Raw genomic sequence first — 24,003 nt, 5'->3', positions numbered from 1 at the left:
ATTCAAGTTTTATCACCGTTATCTAACACCCCGACGTTGTCCATCGGCCACAAACTGGGACTCGCACAGAATCATGCAGTATGTCGTGCTGCGCCAACGGCACCAAGCCTCCATTGTGTCGAGGCCGGAAAGGGAACGGGGGGCAAGATCCTCACCCGGGTGAGAGTGAGAAAAGAGAGGGAGGGAAGGGTGAGGGATGACCACTAGCTGTGTGGGTGAATGAACTGATCATCAGGCCACCTCGAGATTGCGCCACTTGCTCCTCCGTCTCGTTCCTTCCCCCTTCAGCAAACCGCAAAACAACATCACTTACCAGCTGAAAATGTCAAAACTGGTCATTGGGAAGAAGCTCATGATCTCCACAGTATTGATCAACAAGGTCAGCTGGTAATGACCGAGCAGGATCCTTAAGCTACCTTTCTGTATCTCTTTAAGACCTACCATTGTGCAAGTCTGCTAGGCCATATTCTTACATTTTTACATACTGTAGTGTTATTTTTTGGAGTATTTTCATTTGCTTTTCATCAATATAACCCATATAGCCCAAATTTTGAAAATATGTATTGACTTATGTCTTAATGACTACAATAAACTGCTTAAAAGTGCAGTAAATCTAAAATAAAATGATATTTTTTGTGTTATTTCTCATATATATTTCAAAATACAGAAATTGCATACCCTCAAATTTGTAAATGTAAAAAAGTTGCATAATATCCCGTTGTCTCGTTTATAAGATTTTTGTTTTGTGCGCGCTGTTGTGTAAATTTGCAAATCCATCACTGCAACGAAAAAGTGCTCTGAGACATAGTGAATGTCAGAAATGTTAGTGCAACTTCCTAAGCTTTATATGCAAAAAGAATGATTGATCTGTCTTATTTGGTTTCAAATCTACCACCAATCAAAAATGAATATGCAATCATAGCGCCGGTGCTATGCTGGGCTCCATAGAGTTAACTAACAGGTATTAGATCTATCACAAACTGTGCTTTTCATTTCAAACATCCTGGGTTTAAGTTTGCAGCTAACAGTTATCTTCATTAATAATTAAAGTAGTCACAAATTCTAAGCGGTTATGCTCAAAATTTGTGAGTTTTGTTGTCAACTATCCAAAAAGCAAAGAAATTCAAGTTACAAGATGATCAAATCCTCAATCTGAGAAGTTGAAATCATGAATATTGTCATATTTATTGTTTGATGAATGACTGGAATGTTTCCTGACTGGACATGAAATGAAAGTAACAATGAGGTTAAAAGTGCTGATTTCAGCCAGACAGTAAACTTTTCCCTGGTGAGGGATCGATCAAGTTCATCTTACACTCAAACATCTTGGATTCAAGCTTGCAGCTGACAGTTATTTTCATTATAAATTAAAGCAATTCCAAGCAGTTGTGTGTAAAACTCTGGAATTTTGTCAGCAACAATCCAAAATGCAAAGAAATTCAAAGATGCAAAATGATCAAATCGTCAATCTGAGAATCTGAGATCATGAATGTTTTAGTTTTTTCGTTTGACGAATGACTCAAATGTTTCCGTACTGAACAAGAAATAAAAGCAACAATGAGGTTAAAAGCGCTGATTTCTGTCACATACTGTGCTTTTGATCTCAAATCTCCTTAATCTAAGTTTGCAGCTAACATTTACTTTCATTAATGATCATAGCAATCACAAATTCCAAGCGGTTGACTTTAAAACTTATTATTTTTGTCTGCAAGAATCTAAAATACAAAGAAATCCATAAGATATATGATGGTTAAATTCTCAATCTGAGAAGTTGGAATCATGAAGATTTTCACATTTTTTGTTTGATGAATGACTTAAATGATATGAAATGAAAGTAACAGTTCAAAGTGCTGATTTCAGCAAGACAGTGAACCAAACATGCAGACAAACTGGATTTTACTCCCAAAACGCTGAAGACAACTAAACGCTACTTAAGGACTTTCCTTAATAAACTATCTTAGATATGAAGTTACTGGGGCATGAGATGAAAATGTCATAACTGGTCATTGGGAAGATGCTCATGAGCTTTACAGTATTGCTCAACCACTGACATGTATGAGATCTGTGACATATAGCAGTTTTCATAGTTTTGTTTAAAGATTCAAACAACTTGAATTTCAGGATTTCAGCTGAAAGCTGCTTTCATTATTACCTGATGTAATTCCAAGTAGTTGTTTAAACTTAAAAGTTCCGTCTGCAGCAATCCAAAATGCAGAGAAAATTGAAGATATAAGACATGAGTTGGTCAAATCTTTCATTTGAGAAGCTTTTGTTTGATGAATGACGTCAATGTTTACACACTGGACATGAAATGAAAGTAACAGTGAGGTTCAAAGTGCTGATTTCAGCAAGACAGTGAACCAAACATGCAGACAAACTGGATTTTACTCCCAAAACGCTGAAGACAACTAAACGCTACTTAAGGACTTTCCTTAATAAACTATCTTAGATATGAAGTTACTGGGGCATGAGATGAAAATGTCATAACTGGTCATTGGGAAGATGCTCATGAGCTTTACAGTATTGCTCAACCACTGACATGTATGAGATCTGTGACATATAGCAGTTTTCATAGTTTTGTTTAAAGATTCAAACAACTTGAATTTCAGGATTTCAGCTGAAAGCTGCTTTCATTATTACCTGATGTAATTCCAAGTAGTTGTTTAAACTTAAAAGTTCCGTCTGCAGCAATCCAAAATGCAGAGAAAATTGAAGATATAAGACATGAGTTGGTCAAATCTTTCATTTGAGAAGCTTTTGTTTGATGAATGACGTAAATGTTTACACACTGGACATGAAATGAAAGTAACAGTGAGGTTAAAAGTGCTGATTTCAGCAGGACAGTAAACTAAACATGTTCCTGTTTGTCTCGAACTGAAATCCATGAGACAACCTGGATTTTACTCCCAAAATGCTTTAGATAACTAAACGCTATATAAGGACTTTCTCTAATAAACTATCTCAGACATGAAGTTGCAGGGGCATGAGCTGGCCTCGATTTCTTGATGGCTGGAATGCACTTCGTGCCATTTCTCTTTATGGGCCTCTTGAAAGATTATTTGTGTTCGCCTGGGTTTGGACCTGTGGTGTACCAGAGCAGCTGTCCATTCCAGAGATGTGAGTGTAGGTTACCGTCAAACGGTTCCTGGTCAGCACCAGGCAACCAGTTCTGATGAGTCAAACCAGATCCTCCAACCGAACGCTGCTCCTCCCTTTCATCCGTCTGACTCAGCCTGCCCCCTCCCCGCCGCTGGACCAGCTATCTGGCACGCAGCTGCGGTTTGTATTCAAGCAGCAACAGAACCCGTCTCCTTTCTCCACTTCTTTTATCTCGCTATGTTCTCTGCACATCAATTTTCCGTTTCCCAATTGTCCCTCTTGTGCTTGCCGCTCTGCTTTTACCCACACGACCACAAGCCACGTCCTCAATGGATCCGCTGGCGGCGTGCCAGGTGGACCCTCTCAGGGGAGGGCGGTTTGTCGGTGGTTTTGTTTAAGACGTGGGAGGGGGATTTGGAAGTCTTTGAAACACAAGAGATAGTTGCTCAGTAGTGACTGAGGCAGGCCATTATAATCAGTCTAAATAGGTTCAATCAGAAACAGTGCTTCTGAAATTGTCTTGTTTATAGTAATTTAAAAACTTTGCTACTTGGGATCACTGTGTGCTGACAGTGACTTCTTACTTTACTAGTGATTAACTACTAGGTTAATCTAGTAGTTAATCAGCAGAATTAAACAAGAATTTTGAGAACTGATCTCATTATTTTCTGGTAGCTCCTTTTCAAATGTGAAGATTTGCAGTTCTTTTTTTGAACAATTTATTCAACTGTAGATTAAATTCATCTTGATTGATGTTTCTTTTAGGACTCTCCGTAGGCTGGCTACCACCAGCCTGAATCTCAAGTGAGATACAGGCTGGGTACCTGCTATTCATTTTCTTGTAGGGGTGGAGCAGTTTAAAATTTTCCACAGCCGTTGATTGGGCGCTGCATATGTCAGTCAGTCTGGGGCAGTTGAAGCTCACAGCCAATCGTGTCACTGCTAGCCGCTGACGTAAATGCAGAGCGACGGCAGCACCACGAAAAAGAATCATTGCTGTGTTTGCTCATGTGTTTGCTTCTTTCGCCATGTCGCCGGACGATTCTTGCCGTTTATGTAAAGTAAACATGAGGGAAAGTGGACCCCGTGTTTATGCACACTCCACAGATATGTTTGTGTCAAAAACAACGCCGACCATATCAGATAGGTTAGCGATGATGGACCTGATAGTCACCCCGGAGCCGGAGCAGTCAAACAGATGCTGCCAGCGCTGCACCTCCACACTCGGTCGGCTTGAAAAGACTTTCCTTTATTCAGGCAATGGGAAGAGAACGTCCGGTTAAGCAGCGTATCGAAAAGACAACGTGAACCCACCCCGTCCAAGACACCGAGGACTTTGAAAAAGACCTGCCCAAACCCACCGAGTCCACTAGCTTGTTCCTTCGGAAACACGACAACAAAGGTAACGCTTCTTCTCAAACAACCCATCATGCATTGCGCGTAGTCGCTTAGTGTGCGTCATCGTCTAACTGTCCCTCCCCGTCCTGTGATTGGATCCCTGACTCAGGGACAAATTCAACCCCAGGTCGCCAGACTGCCTAGTAAACGAAATGACAATGAGTGCACAGGCAGTCTGGGTATTCCCAGACTAGACTCTCCGTGCTTTTTAGGGGTATTTTTTGTCACATTTTATGGACTAAACAATTAAAACTTGCAGTCCCACACTGAGCAGTATCAGAACAAACTGACAGCTCTGAGGAAGCTCATTATCTTATGTCTTATATGTTTATTTAATGCAGTTTGTCTACATGTTTACTTCACTGTCCTGCTGAACTCAGCTCTTCTAACCTCACTGTTACTCTCATTTCAGGTCCAGTGCGGAAACGTTTCAGTCATTCATCATCAAAATAACCAAAAACATTCCTCATTCCAGCTTCTCAGAATGAGGATCTGATCATCTTATGTCTTCTATGTTTGGCTTTCTTTGAGTCTAACTAAGCTGTCTGCGTGTGGTTTTGGGTGCTGAGGTGGCAGATCGTGACAGATGTTACCTGTGAGGTTGAGGGTGGAGGGCGACAGGGCCACGGGGTCCGTCAGTAAGTTGAGAGGAGCTCCATCCTGCAGCCAGATGACCTTGACTGGCTCTGGAGGCCCGTGGGCCACACAGCTCAGATTCAAGGAGACGTTGGCCACTACAGACATGTGCTGAGGCTCCACAGAGAAATGAGGAAGGCCTGAGAAGGAATGTAGCTGAATCAGGGTTTTTCCCCTTCAAACAATCCAAATACAGCTGCAGCCCTCATATGAAAGTTGTTTATTTTTGTAGCTCTGGCTGCTAAAGACGGACTCACCTTCCAGCTGAATTCTGCCCTCCTCAGACAGAGTCTGGCGGCCTTCTGACAGAACAGCACATCTATAGGAGCCCATGTCAGGGAGCTGGACCTTCTCAATTCTGTTTTGTACAAAAAGGGGAATGATTTGTTCTGTAAAGATCAGGAGGCACAAACACTCCAGTCACACTAGAATTAAATACATTAAGCTGCATGAGGAGAGTCATGTGGGCTTTTCTTTGAATTATACCATTTTTCCAGACTTAATTTTAAAGTGAAAGTCAACATGGTGACATAATCCAACAACAGGTTCAGCTAGGAGACAGACAAGGTGCAGAGACAGAAAACAAGACAATCATAGATGCACGACTGATGTTTTTCTTCAGGTGTAGCTGCCTCACCATAGATGATCCTTAAATCTCCTGCATTCATTTAAACAAAAAGCAGCCAGCGAGTGTAGAAGACAAAACTGCGTCCTACCTGAGCGTGCTCATGATCGTCCAGCTGTTGCTGCCAGTGAGAACTTGGAACTGGTTGGTGTCGGCATACAGAAGTGGTACGTCATCTCTGAGCCAGACCACATCAGGGGGGTCTTCTTCCTCACCTCCACTTCCCTTCAGGCTGCAGTGCATCGTAACAGGTTTGCCCAGTGAGGAGATGACGGTAGACGGACTCCGCTCAAACTCCAGACCTTTGATTGAAAGAGGAAAGACGACAGAGAAGGTGTCAGTCGACTGGAAACTGAGACCTTGTGTTACGAAAACAACATTTCCTGCTGCTATCTTTGCTGAAGATGCTCCTAGATCTGATTTTACGCTGCGTTCATACAGTGGGACAATGGTGCTGGAAATCATGTAAACAAGATCTTTTGCCTCACAAATATTTTCATCATTCATTTGTTGCAGGTGCCTAACAACGAATGAATGATGCTTCAGATCCTTTCAAAATGGATACATTTTTCATAATTAAGACAAAAAAGTACAAACAATTCAACAATCACATCATAATTCAAAAGAACTGTGAGCACAACAAACAAGACACCACTTGGGGCAATGATTTATCAGTTGTTATGATTAATTACTTTTTTAAATTTTATTTAAAGGACACACAATTGTAGAAATGGTCATCAAAAATTCTCCTAGCTCAGGTGATTTAGTCTGTGGCCCAAAGATTTTCAATTAAGTGTGATATTAAGCACAGAAAAGCAGCAAATATTGACTTTCACAGGCAGCAACCAGAATATTTTAGTTTAACAAATGGCTTAAACACTTAACTGATTGAATTGTTGACTTATTAATTGATCAACTGAACTTTTCAACTCTAAAATCTTGATTTGGTTGTGTGTCTGGCAAATTATAACTACGCAGGACACGTTCAGATATGATAACAGCAGGTAAACCCAGAGTTTATCCGCAAACACACTGGCTTTTAAATGAGTCTGGCTATCTCGTGTTCCTCTCTGATAGTGGGTTGACCTTAGAAGGACAGCGCTGATACTGGGACAAAGGTTTCTTGTTACAGGACGCCTGCTCCTGCTGCTCAGACAGTGTCTGAGAACAGAGAGTTCAATGCAAACTAAAGCTAATTATAATCAGAGTTTCTCATAAACAGCAGTGACGGGTCTGAAGGTTGTCTGCCAAGATGTCTGACAGACTGTCAGACATCAAGAAAATGCTGAAATATGATGAGTTCAAACTTCTCTGGCTGGTTCTCCTTTTATAAAAATGTTAAACATTCAACAGAAATTACTCCTGATAATGTTGAAGGAAACCATGTGGGATGGAAGAAAGCCTTGAAGCTGGCAAGGACACATGCATACAATGGACACAGATCTTTTCTACAGGAACACATTCTGTCTCTTCTGCAGGGTTAGCTGAAAGCTGAACAAGGAAAGGCATAACTTCTCTTGGTCCTTAGGAAATGGATTAAAGATCAAATAATGTGCGGATGTGAAAACTTTTGCTTGTGCTCTTGAATTTCAGTGTAAATCATGCTTCTTTCACCCAGTGATGCCTGTAAAGATTCTCTCAAGCTTGTCAGCCCGCCCTTCTAGTTTGCTTCATTGTCAACCTTCGACCCTTCACTGTGACCCTGAAGGTTTCCACTGGAGCCCATCTCTCTCACATAAATAACTCAGCTACTGAAAACAGACTTCCAGTTTAAAAAGCACATTTTGGCAGCACTGATTTGGCTCCTAAGCACAGTGCAAACCTGATGCACCTACACACAACTCGACATCCAAAATGCTTGTTCTGGGAGTGTGCAATAACTGAAGGGGCCCGCTGAGTCTCTGCTTCACTGCCTCTCTGTCTCCGTGTGCTTTTTGGCGTTAAAAGTCATTCCTCCCTTTATTTTTAAGCTTGGCTGAGCTCTTTCAAGAATCTGCATGACCCTGACTTTGTTTTTTTTTTTCACTGCTGCCCTGAACAAAAACAGCCCTACTTTCTTTATCTGTGCCTTCTTGCTGCATTCATTTAATAATAAGCTTGTAAGCCTTTTATGAGGGCGCAGACAGAAAGAAAGAGGATACACTGTGTGTGTGTGTGTGGGCCGTCTGCACTGATTCATTTGTACTTAACTGCTCCATGTCCTCCCTTTTGTCCCCTGAATTCCACTGGGGTCCCACACTTTTTTTTTCAGGACCCCTCTTATTTCCACCCTGCCTCAACAACTCCTACTCACTATCTCGGTGAAAATGCTCAGATGTTAAATGTCAGTGGACGTGCACATACCAAAAATACTCGACACAGGCCGAGCATTTATCCTCCTCTCACTCCCTCCTTTATCTTTCTGGCTGTTAATGCGGCGTTATTCAGGCCCGTGCATTCACGGCCGCGCCTCTTGCCCTTATTCTCCTTTTCATGCCATTCTTTGGATTCATCGCTACACATTTTGCCACCTCCCCTCCAAACTCTTTCTCCTCCACTCTTGCCCCCGAACCCCATCCATCATTTCGCTGTTCCAGTCTGAGTCAGACCAGCTCTGACTCACAAACCAAAGCATTCGGCCCTCTGAACCCCTCCTCATCCTTCACATCCCCTCACTCTTGGGCCACAGCCATCCCCACATCCAAATAGGAACTGAGGCATCAGGAAAAACTCTGTTCTGAACGTCTGAGCTTGTAAATCACATCGGCGTCTAGTAATCTCTGTCTTTGCCGGTCATACATCCACTCAGGGCTGAGGCTCCCAGAGAGACAGTGTGACCATGATGGTCAAAACACATGAGTTGACAGGTGGAGGCCCCTGTAGGGACTCCCAAGCTGATGTTTCCCAGCCATTTTCAGTATTACTACAGATCAGGACTTTTAAAAGAAGTGATGTAAATAACCTGAATCTATACAGACTATTTCCTAATGAAGTAAAAAGCCTTTCTACTAAGCACATTTTCTCTCTTGCTTACATGCTTATGGAGTAAATTTCATGATATTCTTCAACTTCCCAGCAAGAATAAATTTAGCTGCGTGCCTTTTCCTTTCCTGAAGTGCATGTTTTAAATTCCACAACGCTCTGTAAATGCCATGAGAGCTGGGAATCCTGGTTTGCCAGAAATCCCAGCAAGAGTTAAGATTCAACAGGACGGTTCAGGCTGCACCTGATCTCAAAAACATGATCCTGTCAAATAAACAACAAAAAAAGCCTCAACATGAGCAGAAAACAATGAAAGTGTTTAAATCCTCAGCAGCATTCAACAGAATGAAACAGTAAAAACTAATCATTTATTTGCTTTCTTTGATCACCTTGTTTTAAAGGGGATTTTTTATTAGTGTAATTAATTCCTGCATGCAGGCCAGATGTTGAAAGCCCCTTACAGCTGTGGTTGCACTCCTTACCCCAAAGCAAATTGATTTAATGTGTTAGAAGCAGAAAGCTGACTGGGCTAATTGGTCATTACGATGATTTTCCTCGCACTGAAGCCGATAAACAACAGTCAGACTGGATTTTAAAAAAAAAGCCTCTGCTGCTCGGTGTTAGGGGAAGCTTACCTGACAGTGTCCCGGCTGCTGCAGGTTTCCAGGTCAGAAAAATGACAGCAAGGATCAAAAAGGACCATTTAGAGCCGTTCATGGTTTGTCTTGAGAGGAGATCACCTCTGAAAATGAGCTTCATGAGGAGAACAGGCATCTTAGAAACATCCCCGAACTCCATCACCGCATCTCAGCAGCTCCAAGATCCAAAGTTGTGCGCAAAGAGGGAAAAACTTTTTGCTCTGACTTGCTGATAAAATGAGTATCCACAAACGGGACCCAAGCAAACCGGATCCTGTCGTTTCAGTTCCTTTTTAAAAGAGACAAGCTGTGAAAGAAAAAAAAAATCTCCGCGCTGCTGAGAAGTCTTACTGCTTTTCCCTCGGTTGTTTTGGTTGAGTAGGTGTTGCACCGAAGTTACCCAAAAGGCGCACAGCTAAAACGCGCACTGAGCTTTTCCTGATTAAGTTGTCCAAACCCAAATCTATTTCTAGCAGCCGAGGGAGTATTTTTAAACCACTCTTTCCTGCACTCTGTCGTCCAAAGCCTCTCTCCTGCCCACCGGTTCCCTCAGACTCCCTTAGACATTCCCCCTGGCTTTCTTCTCCCTCTCCCCCTTCAAACAGGATTCAAATTCCTCAACTTAAGTTCTTTCCACCCTCCTCCTCCTCCTCCTTCTCCGCAGTCTCCCTCTTTTCTCAAAGGATGTGAGAAACCCCGCGGCATGCTGATTGTCTCAACACAATCCCCCTCATTCGCTTTTTGATTACACACGGGTCCCCAAAACTTGTAAATAGCTCAGCAAAGCAAGCGTTTATTTCCCGCTTGAAACACTGTAACAAACGCAGAGCTGCGCGTTTTCCGTGCGTGGATCAACAACAACACGATGGATCATCCGGGCAGAATGTAAATAAGTCAGAATAAATACAACACAATGAGTTGAAAACATGTTATTTTCTTACCTGACTCATCGATTTTGTTCAAACAAACTAACCCTTGCAGTGTTGCACAAGTTTCCTGCTTTAATTTTACCTGTATGATGCAAAACTGCCCGGTTTTAAGCGTAAAGTGTGTGTTTTATGCGTAAAGTGTTATTTTTGCATGATTTCAATGCACTGATTCTGCAGGGTGTACACATTAAAACACTGTTAAATAATACGTGTTGTTTGTTAAAGTGACTCAGTCAGTTTGTTAGCTATGTCAGGACACAAGTAAGTATTTTGAAATGTTTGAAATCTATCTTTATTTATCCAGTGTCTGATTATGAGATGGGAAAATAGCAACAAACCAAAATGCATAACAGTAAAAGTAGTAAAATATTCAAACTGCTCTGTTTGCATTTTTTCCTGCTCTACATTACCAAGATTATGTCATCAGTGTCTGGGAATTTGTTTGAATGTACAGTTTCAGCCACAACAGTCTGAAGTGTCATCAGCTGTAGTCTAAATAAATGCCCCTGATTCCCATCTGACTGTGAGTCTTGTTGTGTTGTTGTTGTAGGCTGTGATGTCTGAGGTGTGTGTTTGGACTGAGGTGATGCTGGCTCTGCATGGCAGCCTGGGAGAAGGCCCCATCCAGTTCACATACCGTTCATGAATAATTGATTTGCTGTGTAGATTTTTTTTCCCCTTTTCCCATGAAAATGATGGGAGGTGCTGGAACTCAGGTTGTGAGGACCTCAGTCCCTCTGGCCCTTTAAGAGTGGCTCTGTGGACAGTGTTGTGTTCCCAGGGTCTTTAATAGAGACAGAGAGGGACTGAGAAAGACCCCATTGTATATGCTTTCTTTTCAATAGGAGCTTGAGCAATGGTGCTCTCACTGCTCCCAGATAGAAGCATGGCGAGAGAGAAAAAGCTGGGAAGGGAGGGAAGAAGGGTCACAGAGGGGGTCCGGTACAAGAAAGAGGGGCGTTCTACTCAAAAACACAAAGTTTTGGGGCTGGATGGGTCTGGAAGGAGTTGATGTTTGGGTTTGGAGGGGGAAGGGCATCAGCTCCAGAACTCTGTTTAGGTTGAAGTCACACCAAAATTAAACCAAACCTGATTCAAGACTTACACATTTTGGAATTTTTACCCAAAGCTCAAGAGGATTGGAGAGTTGAAAACACATGTTTCCAGCTAAAATTAAAGACATGGACACCAGTCACCGTTTTCTCTCACAAAGGAAGACTGAAGTGATAACATCCTTGTTGGTCTCAATTGCCTGCTAAACAAAACAACCTGTTAGTTTGGAAGAGCCTATTGGCTGCAGAACATGGGAAACACCTTCCTGCTACTCTCCCAGCTAAGCAGCCACCGCTAATAATGAGCTAAACTCGTTTTCTCCTTCTTACTCATCTTCTTACTGGGGATTGGACAAGGGCAAAGACAAACCGCTTCCCCCAACCTGTTGGTGCATTATAAACACTATAATGACTGACTGAAGTTGAAGCTCTTCTGCCCCCTGCTGGTGAGAAAGCCCTCCTACTGCCAGTAGATAAACACTTTATTCATCCCCTGAGGGAAAAATGAAGGTATGCAGTAGCTCACATATGTGACATTTAAGAAAATAAAGACAGTAATAAGCCAAAAAAAAGCAAATTAATCAAATCATGCTGGTAGAAAAAGTGACACCTAATGGACACTACATGTCAGTAAATCTGCAGTAAGTACAGATACATACAGCAGTTAAATTACAATAAATAAAAGCCTCTCAGTCTGTACTTCAGATGTTAATATAAAAATATACCTGTGCAAGAGTACATTGTCCTTTGTTGCATGTACTTTCTTCAGGTATATACATTTTATTTCGGCCCATTCCCCCCATTTTTTGGCGTATTTTTTATGTTTTTATTCCATCGTGGGATTGGAGAGAAAGGAGAAAAATGTCTTGACTTTTTGCATATTGTATGAAGAAAGTCAGATTTTTCTTTATTTATGTACATCGGCACTGCAGCCTCCTTGTGATATACACTCCAGACTTTAAGCATTTATTCTCTTACATATTTTTCTTTCTTCCTGCTATGTGCATCAGCCTATTTAATTGAAACTAATATACTTGATGCTACATTAAAGTCTCAGCCTGGAAGACGATGTAACGCTTTAAAAACAGCATCCAAATTTCAAGAATTTAAAGGTAAACCTGCTTGAAATAGGCATTGTGTCACTATTTGCTCCTGCAGACAGGAAGCTCACGGGTATTTAAGAGTTTAGAGGTGGATTTGTCTGTCAGTATGAGGAGATGAGACTCAAGAAAACATCTACCAAACTGATATCAACATTTACGGTTTATAAAAGCAGAAGTGAACATGACGAGGCGAGAGTCTTTTGCATGAAATGAAAGAACTCCTTCACGATCGCACAGCAAGTTAAGAGTAAAGTTCACAAACAGAGCTAATCCGTTCGATGGGAAAATAGCAGGATGATGATCTGGTTTTCCGTCATCACTTGGCTTTTAATAACTCTTCAATAATAACTCTGTTTATGATCGTTGGGAACTGTAAATGCAGCAGGTTGTCACTGGAAACAGAAATAGACTTCAAACAAAAGCTTTGGCAAGTCAATGTTGTCATGCAGCACATTTCATATTCTAGTTGTTTAAAATGTTTGTGGAGTGCAGTCAGAGGTTCAGCATAGATAATTATTTGACTAGAAGCCTAACATTCAAGCTCCAGTGAAGCGATTCTCTTCTTGGTGAATGTGACCTTTCAGCTAGCAAAGGTCAAAATAAATGGAAAGTGTTACTGCAGAACAATGTCTTTACATTCATTTTTATTACTTTACTGCTTTGTCGTTGGTGTGATTTCTGATTGTGCATATTTTTCAAACTTTTTGTACTCTGAATCCTGCTTCCTATTCTTAAATTCCTCATGATTTTGTGACTTAATGGCCTGTTTGATTGAGGCATGCCAGTGTCTCTCCAAGATCCTCCCCGTTACATAATGTTATTCTAACAACAAACACACAAGATACGACGCGTGGTGTTTAATCCCACTTTAGAATATGACATTGAGTGACGTTTAATATCTTGGAGGTTACTGCTTGGATGGGTGCACATGTCCCAGGTAGGCGCAGATTAAAATCTTGGTTGGGGCTACAGCGGCGCAACAACAGGCCTCCAGCTGTGCAAGAATAATAATCCCTGCCTTAATCTGCCTGAGCGGGAGGTGATCCAAGCCCTGGTTTGCAGGCCATCCAAGGGCAAAGAGGTGCACAGCAATACAGGGTAGTAATAGTTTAATGATAAGCTATTATGAGTCTCCCATATGCTATGTGCAGGGCTGCAGATAGTCTAATCAGCATGTGTGATCCTAAGCTGTATGGGAAACATGGCATCTGGTGATGGCCGCGATGAGAATCACAGGATCTTCCTGCTGGGATTTACCCATCGCTGTTATGATTATTTGGGCCTCTTATGCTCATACGATGTTTATGTGTGCATAAGCAGGGGCGGCTCCAATTCCACTCACAACAGCATGGGTTTAAGGAGGGAAGGCCTAAATAGTGGGGATTATTCTCTAGCGCTCTCTCCACCACTCTCTCTCTCTTACCCTATTTTTCGCCATCAAACGTTCTGCCTTTCATTCCAGCTCCTGATGCTGCGATGAGCACAGACATGAGCACAGCAGGTGTTCATCGAGGCTACCTCAAGAAATATGGTAGGTTGAGTCCTTCGTCCGTGTGCAGTTATGCAGTGTATAATGTGCATGTTTTGGGTTCCATTTTTGTCTCCTTCACATTCCATCTGTGCCTCATGCCAAGGCCTAGGTCTGCATTGTGTAGTTTTATGCATTAAATACATTTTAAATGCTCTCCTGATCCATTTATGCTGGACTGCAGTGTGTGTTTGATAACTGATTTATCTATGATGGCAGTGTTTGTGTGTTTTATATTGTATTTTTGTCTGATAAGCAGTTGATGTCATTGTTTGAGGAATATACAAATGGTTTCAGAAAAGCAAAAATAATTAAGAAGCCCGCTTCTATGAGCAGATTTTTTTTTTTTAAATTAAGAATCTCACCCATTTTGCTATCAAAATATAACAGTTTGGACTTACTTAATGAGGAAGTTGTATTTTTTTCCACCCCAAAGCGGAATCCATTCTTATATTTTATTCTTCGCAGCTGTTGGCTTAACAATAACTGAAGAAGAAAACTGTCTCAGATCAGCACTCCAGCTCCGAGATGACTGATATCGTTTCGAGAGTCACTCTGTGAGATATGATTGATCCCAGATGTGTTTTTACAGCATGAAGACATGTTAATTCTCAAAGCCAAGTCGTGACTCAGGATTCAGCCAGCATTGCATGTCTTTGTATTTATTTTTACATCTGTTTTCTATCTCACATGATTTAAATTGAAAGTGGCGTCATAGTGGATCTGTGCTCACTGGCTATTTCAATATTTCAAGTAGTTTTTATCTTGCCTTTCTCTCTTGACTGTGGAGACAAGTAACAGTAATATTTCACCAAATAAGAAGTGTAACATCTATACAGTTAAACCAGGTAGACCATGGTAAAAGGCAATCCATCAATATTCCTATACCACTCCCTCTCTCTCTCTCTCTCTCTCTCTCTCGTTTGCAAAATCCTGTTCATCTTTAATCCTCTGTATGGAGAAATAGAGCAGATCTTCCTCGTTCATCAACATGTGCTCGCCATTTATTATTGTTATTACACAATGGACAGTTGTCTGGGGCACTAACAATCTGACACTATGGTGTGTCCTGTCCTGAAAACTCACACAACGTTCCCCAAAGAGACGGTAGTTTTTCTTCTGCAGGCTCTTTTGAGAGATAAACAATGGGACTGACATGATTGCTGGTTGATTTGTGTAAGACTGATTACTAAATTTTTTAATTTATAGCATGAAACTTTCCCATGAAAGTGCTGCACTGTGTGTTGTTTTACTGTTAATGTCTATTTCACATTTCTCCAGTATTTAGAAATCGGACCATAACTCGGTCATTTAAAGCTCTGCACTTTAGTTTGCTTTTTGTATGGTAAGAACTGGCCTTTCTTGAAAACAAATTGTTATTATAATAAAGATGTCCCTCACGAGGACCCTTAGATTTGTCTATGAAGCAGCAGCAGTTTTATCCCTTGGTCAGCTAACAGTGAAATTCATTAAAAAGGTATTTGTCAAAGCAATCGAAATGCAATTATGAACAGAGTTCACATGTAAATCTTTACCTTGAAATGCTCATACTCTACGTAGCCCTTCATAAAGATCATACAAATAACAGAATTAACAAGCGTAAAATCCAGAACGTACTCCCTGACTTCAAATATCATTAGACTGATCCTGCACAATAGATTTACGTATAAAATATATGAAACATTCTTCTGCGTAATACTTTTGTATTGAAAGATTGCAACCTGCAGATAGGTTTAGATAAGTCTGCAATAACATGTGATATAAAAATGCTATTTTTGGAAGCACACTGGAGATTTTTCAGCTCTAAGGGCATTTGTTGAGGCTGTAGCTACAGTGTGTTGTATTGAATTGTTTTGTATACTTTGTTATTGTATTGTACTGTGTGTTGCTATAGTGTAGCAGTAATATTTCTCCAACTATATCAGTGACTTGGACATAATTCTATGTGCATTTTCTTGCAATAAAATTTTTTTATTTGCTCTTTCAGTGTGTACTAAGCTCAACACACAACCAGCTAAGTTCTCAGCAAGAACTGAACATTTCAAAAGGTCAAATGTTTGTATTCACTCACTTAATGGGTCACTCTGGAGATTAGGAGGGATTAAATAGTAGTAGAACAGAAGGGCTGAGGCTCAGAACCTTTTGTTCATGCCAACTGTTTTAAGGCTGAACAAGAATGAATGTCAAACAAGAGCTACAGATGAAAAAGGTACAACAATCAGCAACTTTCCACTCTGCAGACAGAATGCATGCATTCATAAACCTGTTGCAAATGTCCGTGTTGCTTTTCTGCTGCAGGGGGCTTCATGTTCAAGCAGTGGAAGGAGAAGTACCTGGTGCTGACCATGGAGGGAAGCCTGCTGGTGTGTCGGGACGCAGAGTCTCCTCCGGACCAGGTGGTAGCACTGCAGACCAACTGTGAGATGATCGCAGAGGGGCGAGAAATCCTTGACCTGCCCAAGTTGCCACCAGGGGGCAGGAGGGACTGCTGCTTCGCCATCGTCCTCCAGCAGAGCAAGTTCCTGTTGCTGCTGGCTGACAACCCAGACGACTGCAAGTAGGTTTCATCAGATGTCCTTTGCCCCACTCTTTATGAGATGTTATCTGCACATGGTGACATCTGACACACTCACGCACACACACACATAATGGAATTTAAGTCTCCTCTGTCCTACTCACTATCAGATGTGTTTACTACGCATGGATATCAAGTGAGGGCAGTACACTTTCCCTTGTTTTTTTTTTTTTTTTTTATATTGGTCTGCAAGTCTGGATCAAATATAACGCCATGTCATATTTGCTTTCCACAGTCTGTGGCTGAAGTTGGTCAGAAAAGTGAGAGAGGTGAGTCAGCAGCTGTCTGGTCCTGCTGGAGCTTCACTCTGTTTTCATGTCTTTGTCATGACACCTGTCTGTGAGCTTATATTCACATTTCTAATAATGAACTCTAAAAACGTGTAGCATGTTCAAACATCCAACGGGAGTTCTTTGAGATTTTCCCTAATATGTGAGACTCCTGTCTCCTGTCCAATACAGTTTATAAGATAAGATATAATTATTTACATTAAGTTAAGTCAAGTTAAGACACAGTAAAGTTAAATCAAATTTAGATCAAATTAAGATAAAATACAATTAAGATAAAGTTAAGATTACGTTGCATTACATTAAGATTAGATTATGTGAAATGGAGATTATATTAGGCAAAATTAAGATTAGATGGAGTTAAATTAAGATTAAGTTAAATTAACTGAAGATAAGGTTAAGTTAAAGTTAAGACAAGTGAAGATGAAGCTAAGTGAAGTAAAGATAAAATTAAGTTAAGTCAAGTTAAGATAAAGTTAAGATTAAATTAAGATTGCATTAAATTAAGATTATATGAGGAAAAATTACGATTAGGTTAAGGTAAATTAAGATTAAAGTTAGTGAACGGAAGTTAAGTTAACTAAAGATAAGGTTAAGTTGAAGTTAAGACATGAGAAGATGAAGTTAAGTCAAGACAAAGTTAAATCAAGTTAAGACTAGATTAGACCAGGTCATTATTGTAAGTGAGAACCAGTTCTCAACTAACTTACATGGTAAAATAAAGCTTAAATAAATTAATAAATAAATAATAAAAGATTAGATTTAGATTACATTATGTTACGGTAAGATTAGATTAAATTAAGACATTACCATAGCCTGATTTTAAATTAAATTAAGATAAGATTAGAAGGAAATTCAAGAAACAAAAATGAATAACATGAGAAAATGCAGTGCATAGTGAAAAAGCTACAGAGCTGAAGCTGAAGATATAAGCAAGATTCACTACTGAAAAAACAACTAAACAAAAAACAACACTAGAATACTAAAAGTTTAAATCCGTACCGGCAGTGATTCAGTGATATTACACATGAAAGTGAAAGATGAAATGAAAGGTTAATATTTCGGTTATATAATTGCTTTTCATTTGTCTGATTTTTTAGGGTATCATGTCACCGCTGACCATTCAGAGACATCGCAGCCTCACTCCCTGCATCACAGACAGAGACCCCCTGTCGGACTCCTCCAGTGATAAAGACCCGGGGTCACCCAGGGTCTTTGAGGGAACCCCTCCTTTATCTCGAGGCAGCGAACGGGGAGGATCCTTCAGAGACAGAGGCCCAAACCAAGGTGAGCTATCAGGTCCTCTGTAATGATTTGAAAGCAGTAAGACACAAATTCAAGCAGGAGTGGAGTATCTGTGGCTGAAAGAGCATACAGCACAGTAATTTCACCAAAAAAAACTAATGCAAATAAAGAAAATCTCTTAACTGATTAAATAAAACGCTGATTGTGTTTAGAAGACTCTATTATGTGTTGATAAAACCAATTAAGCAACACATTTGCTAACTTCACAACTGATATATGAGGCATAAAGAGACTCAAACAAGTGCATTCGAAAGATACAATTTGACTGTTGTGTTTTGTACAATTTACCCCTTAATTATCATGGTTCTCATTTCATTTTTCTGAAAGTGATGAATTGTGATGTGACCATTTAGATTTTTTTTCTTTTTTTAGTAGAGCTACCTTATAGTGAGCTTTAATGAAAAAACAAACTCAAAGATGCACAGTTTGATATTTAGATGGCAATAACAGGTTACTGTTCTGAGTTTCCTGTACAGTGTTTGCTTGCACCCGGTGAATTTTAGTCTCATTTTTACATTTGTCTCAGAAAGATACCTTTTATTATTTACAAGTGCATTTTTAAAAATGTTTTGTGTAAGGCAGAAAGTGTAGTGAAGCAACTGGAAAATACAAACAATGAGTAAAAAGAGGCAGAGAAGGAGGTTCATTCTGAGTCAATGTTATCTAAAATATAGCTTTTTGGACCTTGTCTAGTGCCATTTTTAAGTTCAACATTTGCTGATACTTCATCAAGCAAACATTCAGGAATCTTGAAACACTTAAATATCAGGTACTAGTATCTCTGCTTCTCTTCTTTTTTTGTTTTGTTCTAAGACATGTAAAGTTCTGCTAATGTTTTTAGTGGGATGTTTTCTTTTAGTTCTTCATATTTTTCCGGCAGGATAAAGTTATTCTTCTTAAAACATTTCCCAAATGTTGCATTGAGAGCGTCCTTCCTCAGTTATCGTGTTTTCCCTCAACATCCCCAAAACATCCTCTAAATATTGCAGGCAAACTGTTCTACCGTTGTCAATATATCATATTACAGGTACGTTTAAGAAAATTCTGAGGCCTCGATAACATGTTGAGAACTTTTTTGAATGTTTGTTTGAGAATGTTCCTTCTTTCTTGTTAGCATGTAACATACAGTACGTTAATAATATCCTCAGAACTTACTGGGAATATTACAATGTTCCTAGTTCACCTTTAACACTAATAGGAAGATTATTTCAAATGATAGATATCCTTAAAATGCTGTTTGAATGTTTTCTTTAGAACATTATTAGAACTTGTAGCCAATGTTGTGGTCAATGTTGTGGTCTGTTTGTTGGGCAAAGGGAGGGAAATGATTGAAAAGCTACACACTTTCCAACTTTTCCCCTAACTTTGTTTTTTTGTTAAGACAATCATCCAGTTGAATGAATAGAATTTCAAACTGGTGATGTTATTAATTCTCATATTTCCTCTACAGCCATTGCACGGCGGCCTCTTCGCAGTGTTTCCGTGGCACCACCTCATCGTGTGTCAGACTGTCTTCGCCATGGCAACAGCAGCGATGCCCGGGCAGTGAGGGCGGTGTGTCTGCTGATGGGGGGGCAGCGGCCTCCTCTGCTCTGGGCTACCTGAACTCCTGCTCCCCCTCCTCTCCGCTGGCCGCCAGAGCCCCAGAGATGGCCCACGGGGCGGGGGGCTTCTCTGAGCTTAATGCCAGCGACTCCTTACACACCTGCAGCCAGGACGTCGACTCCCCACACTTTAACAGCTTCGACTTTGAAGGAGACTCTGACTTTGATGCGTTCGACTGCGGAGGATTTGCTTTTTAGTCGTGACCAAAAAAACAGAAAGACGCTCAAAAAAAACCAACCTCCTGTACTGGTATTCCTTTTCAATATAAGGGCATTATTATTAATGAATCCCTTGTTGGGTTATCTATACGTCTAATTTATAAATTAATGAAGGTGTTCTTCCTGGCTTTATGCCCATTCTCCTCAGGTAAATGATTCATGATCTTGACTCCTCTGAACACTGTCTGTCTGTGTTGTATCACTCTTTCCATGCCTCGGGACCTCTTGAGGTTAACTGCGTGAGTGGTGTGATTCCAGACAGCCACATGGACATTTATAGGAACATTTAAGTCTCAGAATGATATTTTTAAAAAACAACATTTTTTTTCAATGTGTGTATGATAACTGTGTGTATTTTATACTTTAACAAAAGATGACCTCTATGCATATTTTCTCCTCATCCACATCCTGTCCATTTCCTTTTGCCCTGCTTTCAGAAACCACCCACCATCTGCACATACCTCACATAGAGTGTGGTTCAAAGGTGAACTCTCAATAAATCCTGCTCTTACCATGACTGTGCGTCTCTCTCTAGATCCATCTGCCGTTTGCTGGCTGGCACAGTGCAGACAATAGGTCGAGTGTTTTGGAGACGAGGGACGCTGGAACAGATTTGCACGAGCAGAATGGCTGCATGCGCTTATCTGAGATTTTGTGTGACAACAAAAATAATCCACTGAGTTCAGAGCTCATGAGCTGAACATGTTTGTGTTTTTGCCCTCAGTTTGTGCACCAGAATGGGCTGCACTTGCTTTCATGACAAACTAGACTATCCTTTTTCTGTTAAAAAAAAAGACTCCTACATTTGTTGTTGCAAGCACCTTGTTAATGGTAAACTATCTGTACTACATTTATGGCATATATATACAATATATTGCTCCTGACGATGGTGCTAAACGAGGAAACACTCCTTGGTGTCTTCATTGGTCACATCCAGCACAAGAGGGACTCAAATGACATATTTAAAGAGACATTGGTATTATTTGCACAAACATATTGACAATATTTGAATATTTTTGTATAGAAGTCAGTCATTTTTTAATGCTGTCTACTGATTAGTTCTAATCATAAGCATGACTTGTGGTTATTATGCTGTAAATGTTATGCAAAACCTGAAACTTTTGGTGCTCAGTACTGACAAACAGGCCAAACTGTCAAATTTTCTGGATGCAAGTTATGTCTTGTCATGTAAATACAAATGTGGTTGACAATATGCATTACTAAAGCACAGTTTCAGCTAAAATTGTGTGGGTTTTGTGTTTTAATACACGAGTTAAAATCTCTTTTTGTATAGATTCTGTGTCACAGTTACTGTTAACCTCAGTCTATACACAAAGAATAATCCAAATGCAAAGCTAAACGCTGGTCAAAGTTATTCAGTATGAAAGAGACTAACAAGGAAACAGCAAGAATAAACAGGATAGACTGTGAATTTATGTGATTTTGGCAGCTTGAATGACTAGAGAGAGGGCCTGCAACAGGTTGTTTTGGATAGAAAATCTGCCACAGCAAGTCCAAAATCTGTCTTTCAGAAGCAGTTTTATTTATTCGCATAAATGCATGTATTTTGAAGACTGTTATATCGAAGAATATTTATTGTGTAGTATTTTCAGGTTCATTGTAATGGCATAATGAGAGATGTGAGTACTAAAGCAGTGCTTGTCCTTCACTACTTACTTCATATTTCATCAAATTTAAATGTAAGTCTGTGCTTTAGAATTTTTAAATGATGCTGCAAGACCCCAATTAAAGAGTATTTCTATCTCAGTGAAACACGACAAACACATTAACTGGATAGTCCCGTAGTCTCTTTTGCTATGCTGTCAGATTTGAGGATTAATTATGGAAAACACAGCGACAGATGTAATGTTTTCACACTCCCAACAATAAAAAAATTATTGTGAGATTAAGTGTGTTTTCAGCTGTTATTTTAAATCCACACATATCACAAAGACTTCAGATAAAAATAAAGTGTAGCTGGGAATATTAATACTAAAATATTACTTCATAAAGAAAAAACACACTGATAAAGCAACGAGGCTTCGGAAGGGAGTGTGAAAGCTTTATTGGATTGCTGAGCACATGCATCCCTCTCTGTTCTGCCACTCTATTTAATCTTCTTTCTGACAGCAGGGTGTGAAAAACAATATGTTACATAACTATCCAACATGCTGGATCTTCAATCTCAGACTTCACTTACTGACAGCAGGCAGTGTTTTTTGTTAAATTACATTTGTATTTGAGAGTAGCGTGCATGATAAACTGTCCCAATAACAATGATCAGTTTGTCACCTTACTGACTTTTAGTAAACTCTGTTCCAGTAATAAATATATACACTGTTTATATGTGTACTGTGTCATTGTTATATACTGTGATAAGCCAAAGTCTTATTTTAAGTCTTCATATAAATTAACTTGATTATTCTAATCAGATCTGCCAGAGCTCACTCTATGGAAAAGATTCAGTTATCTGAATTGTAGATGACTGCTACAAAGGAGCAGAAATCAGAAAATAATTGTAGCATAGAGACACTTTATGGGTGAACCTTTCAATTCATTTTCAATAAATTTTATTTACCGGTTCAAATGTGTCATCTCAAGACACTTCAGTGAGAAAAGTAAAGACAAAATTATAGAAAGAAATCCAACAAATCCAAAGTTTCCTTTGGATTCCCTGTCTGAGCAAGCACTTGGCGACAGTGGGGAGGTAAAACTCCCTTTTTCAGGAAGAACCCTCCAGCAGAACCAGGCTCAGACAGGGCGGCCATCTGCCTCGACCGGTTGGGGTGAGGGTGATAGTGAAAGACACTTGACAGTGCTGCTCAGTTCATCACATCGGACGCACAGCAGCAGCAGAACGTCTTCTTTATCCAAGAGAAGACGCGTTGGAAGCAGTTCTTCTTCTTCTTCTTTGTCTTCCTCTGTTCCTTCTCACTGACCTCGGTGTCTTCATCATCATTACTATCCTTGCTGTCCTCAGTGTCTTCAGCAGTGTCAGCATTGTCACTGTCCTCATGCTCACTGCTCTTCAGGTCTTTGTCCTCATCAGGCAAGCCTGTCAGGTTAATTCTGCTTTCAGGGTCTGCAGGCTTAACCGTGATGAACACGCTGATGGAGGGGAAAGGTTCATCGCTAAAAAAGGAAACATACACTGTTGGGTTTACATTCGACAAGCAGAGAGTGTAAACATGGAAATCAACAAAAGTTCATATCAGTCTTTTGTCACCTGCTGGGCTGCTAATGTCTCACAAAATGTGTACAAAGTAAATAGAAACACACTTACCAACTGCTGGTGGGGGAGCTGCTGCTGAGGTAGCTTTTGGTGATGAAGGGTTGGTTGAGGATACCACTGGGGGTGATTCTGTCATCCTCATGCTCACTGCTCTTCAGGTCACTGTCCTCATCAGGCAAGCCTGTCAGGTTAATTCTGCTTTCAGGATCTGCAGGCTTAACCATGATGAACTTGCTGGTGGAGGGTCTAGGTTCATCGCTAAAAAAGGAAACATACACTGTTGGGTTTACATCTGACAAGCAGAGAATGTAAACATGGAAATCAGCAAAAGTTCATATCAGTCTTTTGTCACCTGCTGGGCTGCTAATGTCTCACAACCTGTGTACAAAGTAAGTAGAAACACACTTACCAACTGCTGGTGGGGGAGCTGCTGTTGAGGTAGCTTTTGGTGATGAAGGGATGGTTGAGGATACCACTGGGGGTGATTCTGTTGTCCTCATCCCACTGAAGCATCGCCTTCAACAGCTCGATGCACTCCCTCCTCTCATCGGCCTCTGCTGGGTTGTCCGTCTCAGAGGACACCTGGTGCAGAAAACATTTTGAAAGTCCAACAGTGGTCAAATCACCTTCCACCATGAAATGTGAATACCATAAATGACCGGGACTTTTCAGCAACTAGCCGCTGCTTCCTAAACTACCTACCGTTTTCATTCCATCCAGAGAGCCGAACTTGTAAACTGTGGGGTCGGAGTAGATGACATGGGCCACAAAATACTCAACAGGTGTCTGAAAGAAGAAAACAATGATGCTTA

At 40.4% G+C, this 24,003-nt stretch overlaps 2 protein-coding genes across 2 annotated transcripts in view; one reads left to right on the top strand and one right to left on the bottom strand.

The window, feature by feature from the left end:
- LOC110957936 (tyrosine-protein kinase receptor UFO) overlaps window positions 1–10,084 on the bottom strand; it is a 30,822-nt gene extending 20,738 nt beyond the window's left edge. The window contains exons 1-4 of the mRNA XM_022204179.2: window positions 9,355–10,084; window positions 5,850–6,060; window positions 5,391–5,491; window positions 5,091–5,273 (exon numbers count right to left, since the gene is read on the bottom strand). Coding sequence (XP_022059871.1) covers window positions 5,091–5,273; window positions 5,391–5,491; window positions 5,850–6,060; window positions 9,355–9,517 — 658 coding nt within the window. The 5' untranslated portion in view covers window positions 9,518–10,084. The remainder of the gene's footprint in view (window positions 1–5,090; window positions 5,274–5,390; window positions 5,492–5,849; window positions 6,061–9,354) is intronic.
- Window positions 10,085–13,885: 3,801 nt separating this feature from the next.
- On the top strand, window positions 13,886–21,863 carry si:ch1073-83n3.2 (uncharacterized). The gene is made up of 5 exons (XM_022204178.2): window positions 13,886–13,972; window positions 16,268–16,526; window positions 16,780–16,813; window positions 17,932–18,118; window positions 19,587–21,863. The coding sequence occupies exons 1-5, from the start codon at window positions 13,918–13,920 to the stop codon at window positions 19,739–19,741; spliced, it is 690 nt and encodes a 229-aa protein (XP_022059870.2). The 5' UTR covers window positions 13,886–13,917; the 3' UTR covers window positions 19,742–21,863.
- The last annotated feature ends 2,140 nt before the right edge of the window (window positions 21,864–24,003 follow it).

This window comes from Acanthochromis polyacanthus, chromosome 13, assembly GCF_021347895.1.
Source record: "Acanthochromis polyacanthus isolate Apoly-LR-REF ecotype Palm Island chromosome 13, KAUST_Apoly_ChrSc, whole genome shotgun sequence".
NCBI lineage: Eukaryota > Metazoa > Chordata > Actinopteri > Pomacentridae > Acanthochromis > Acanthochromis polyacanthus.
Note: the sequence above shows the minus strand (reverse complement) of the source record. Positions and strands in the feature narration are given on the sequence as shown.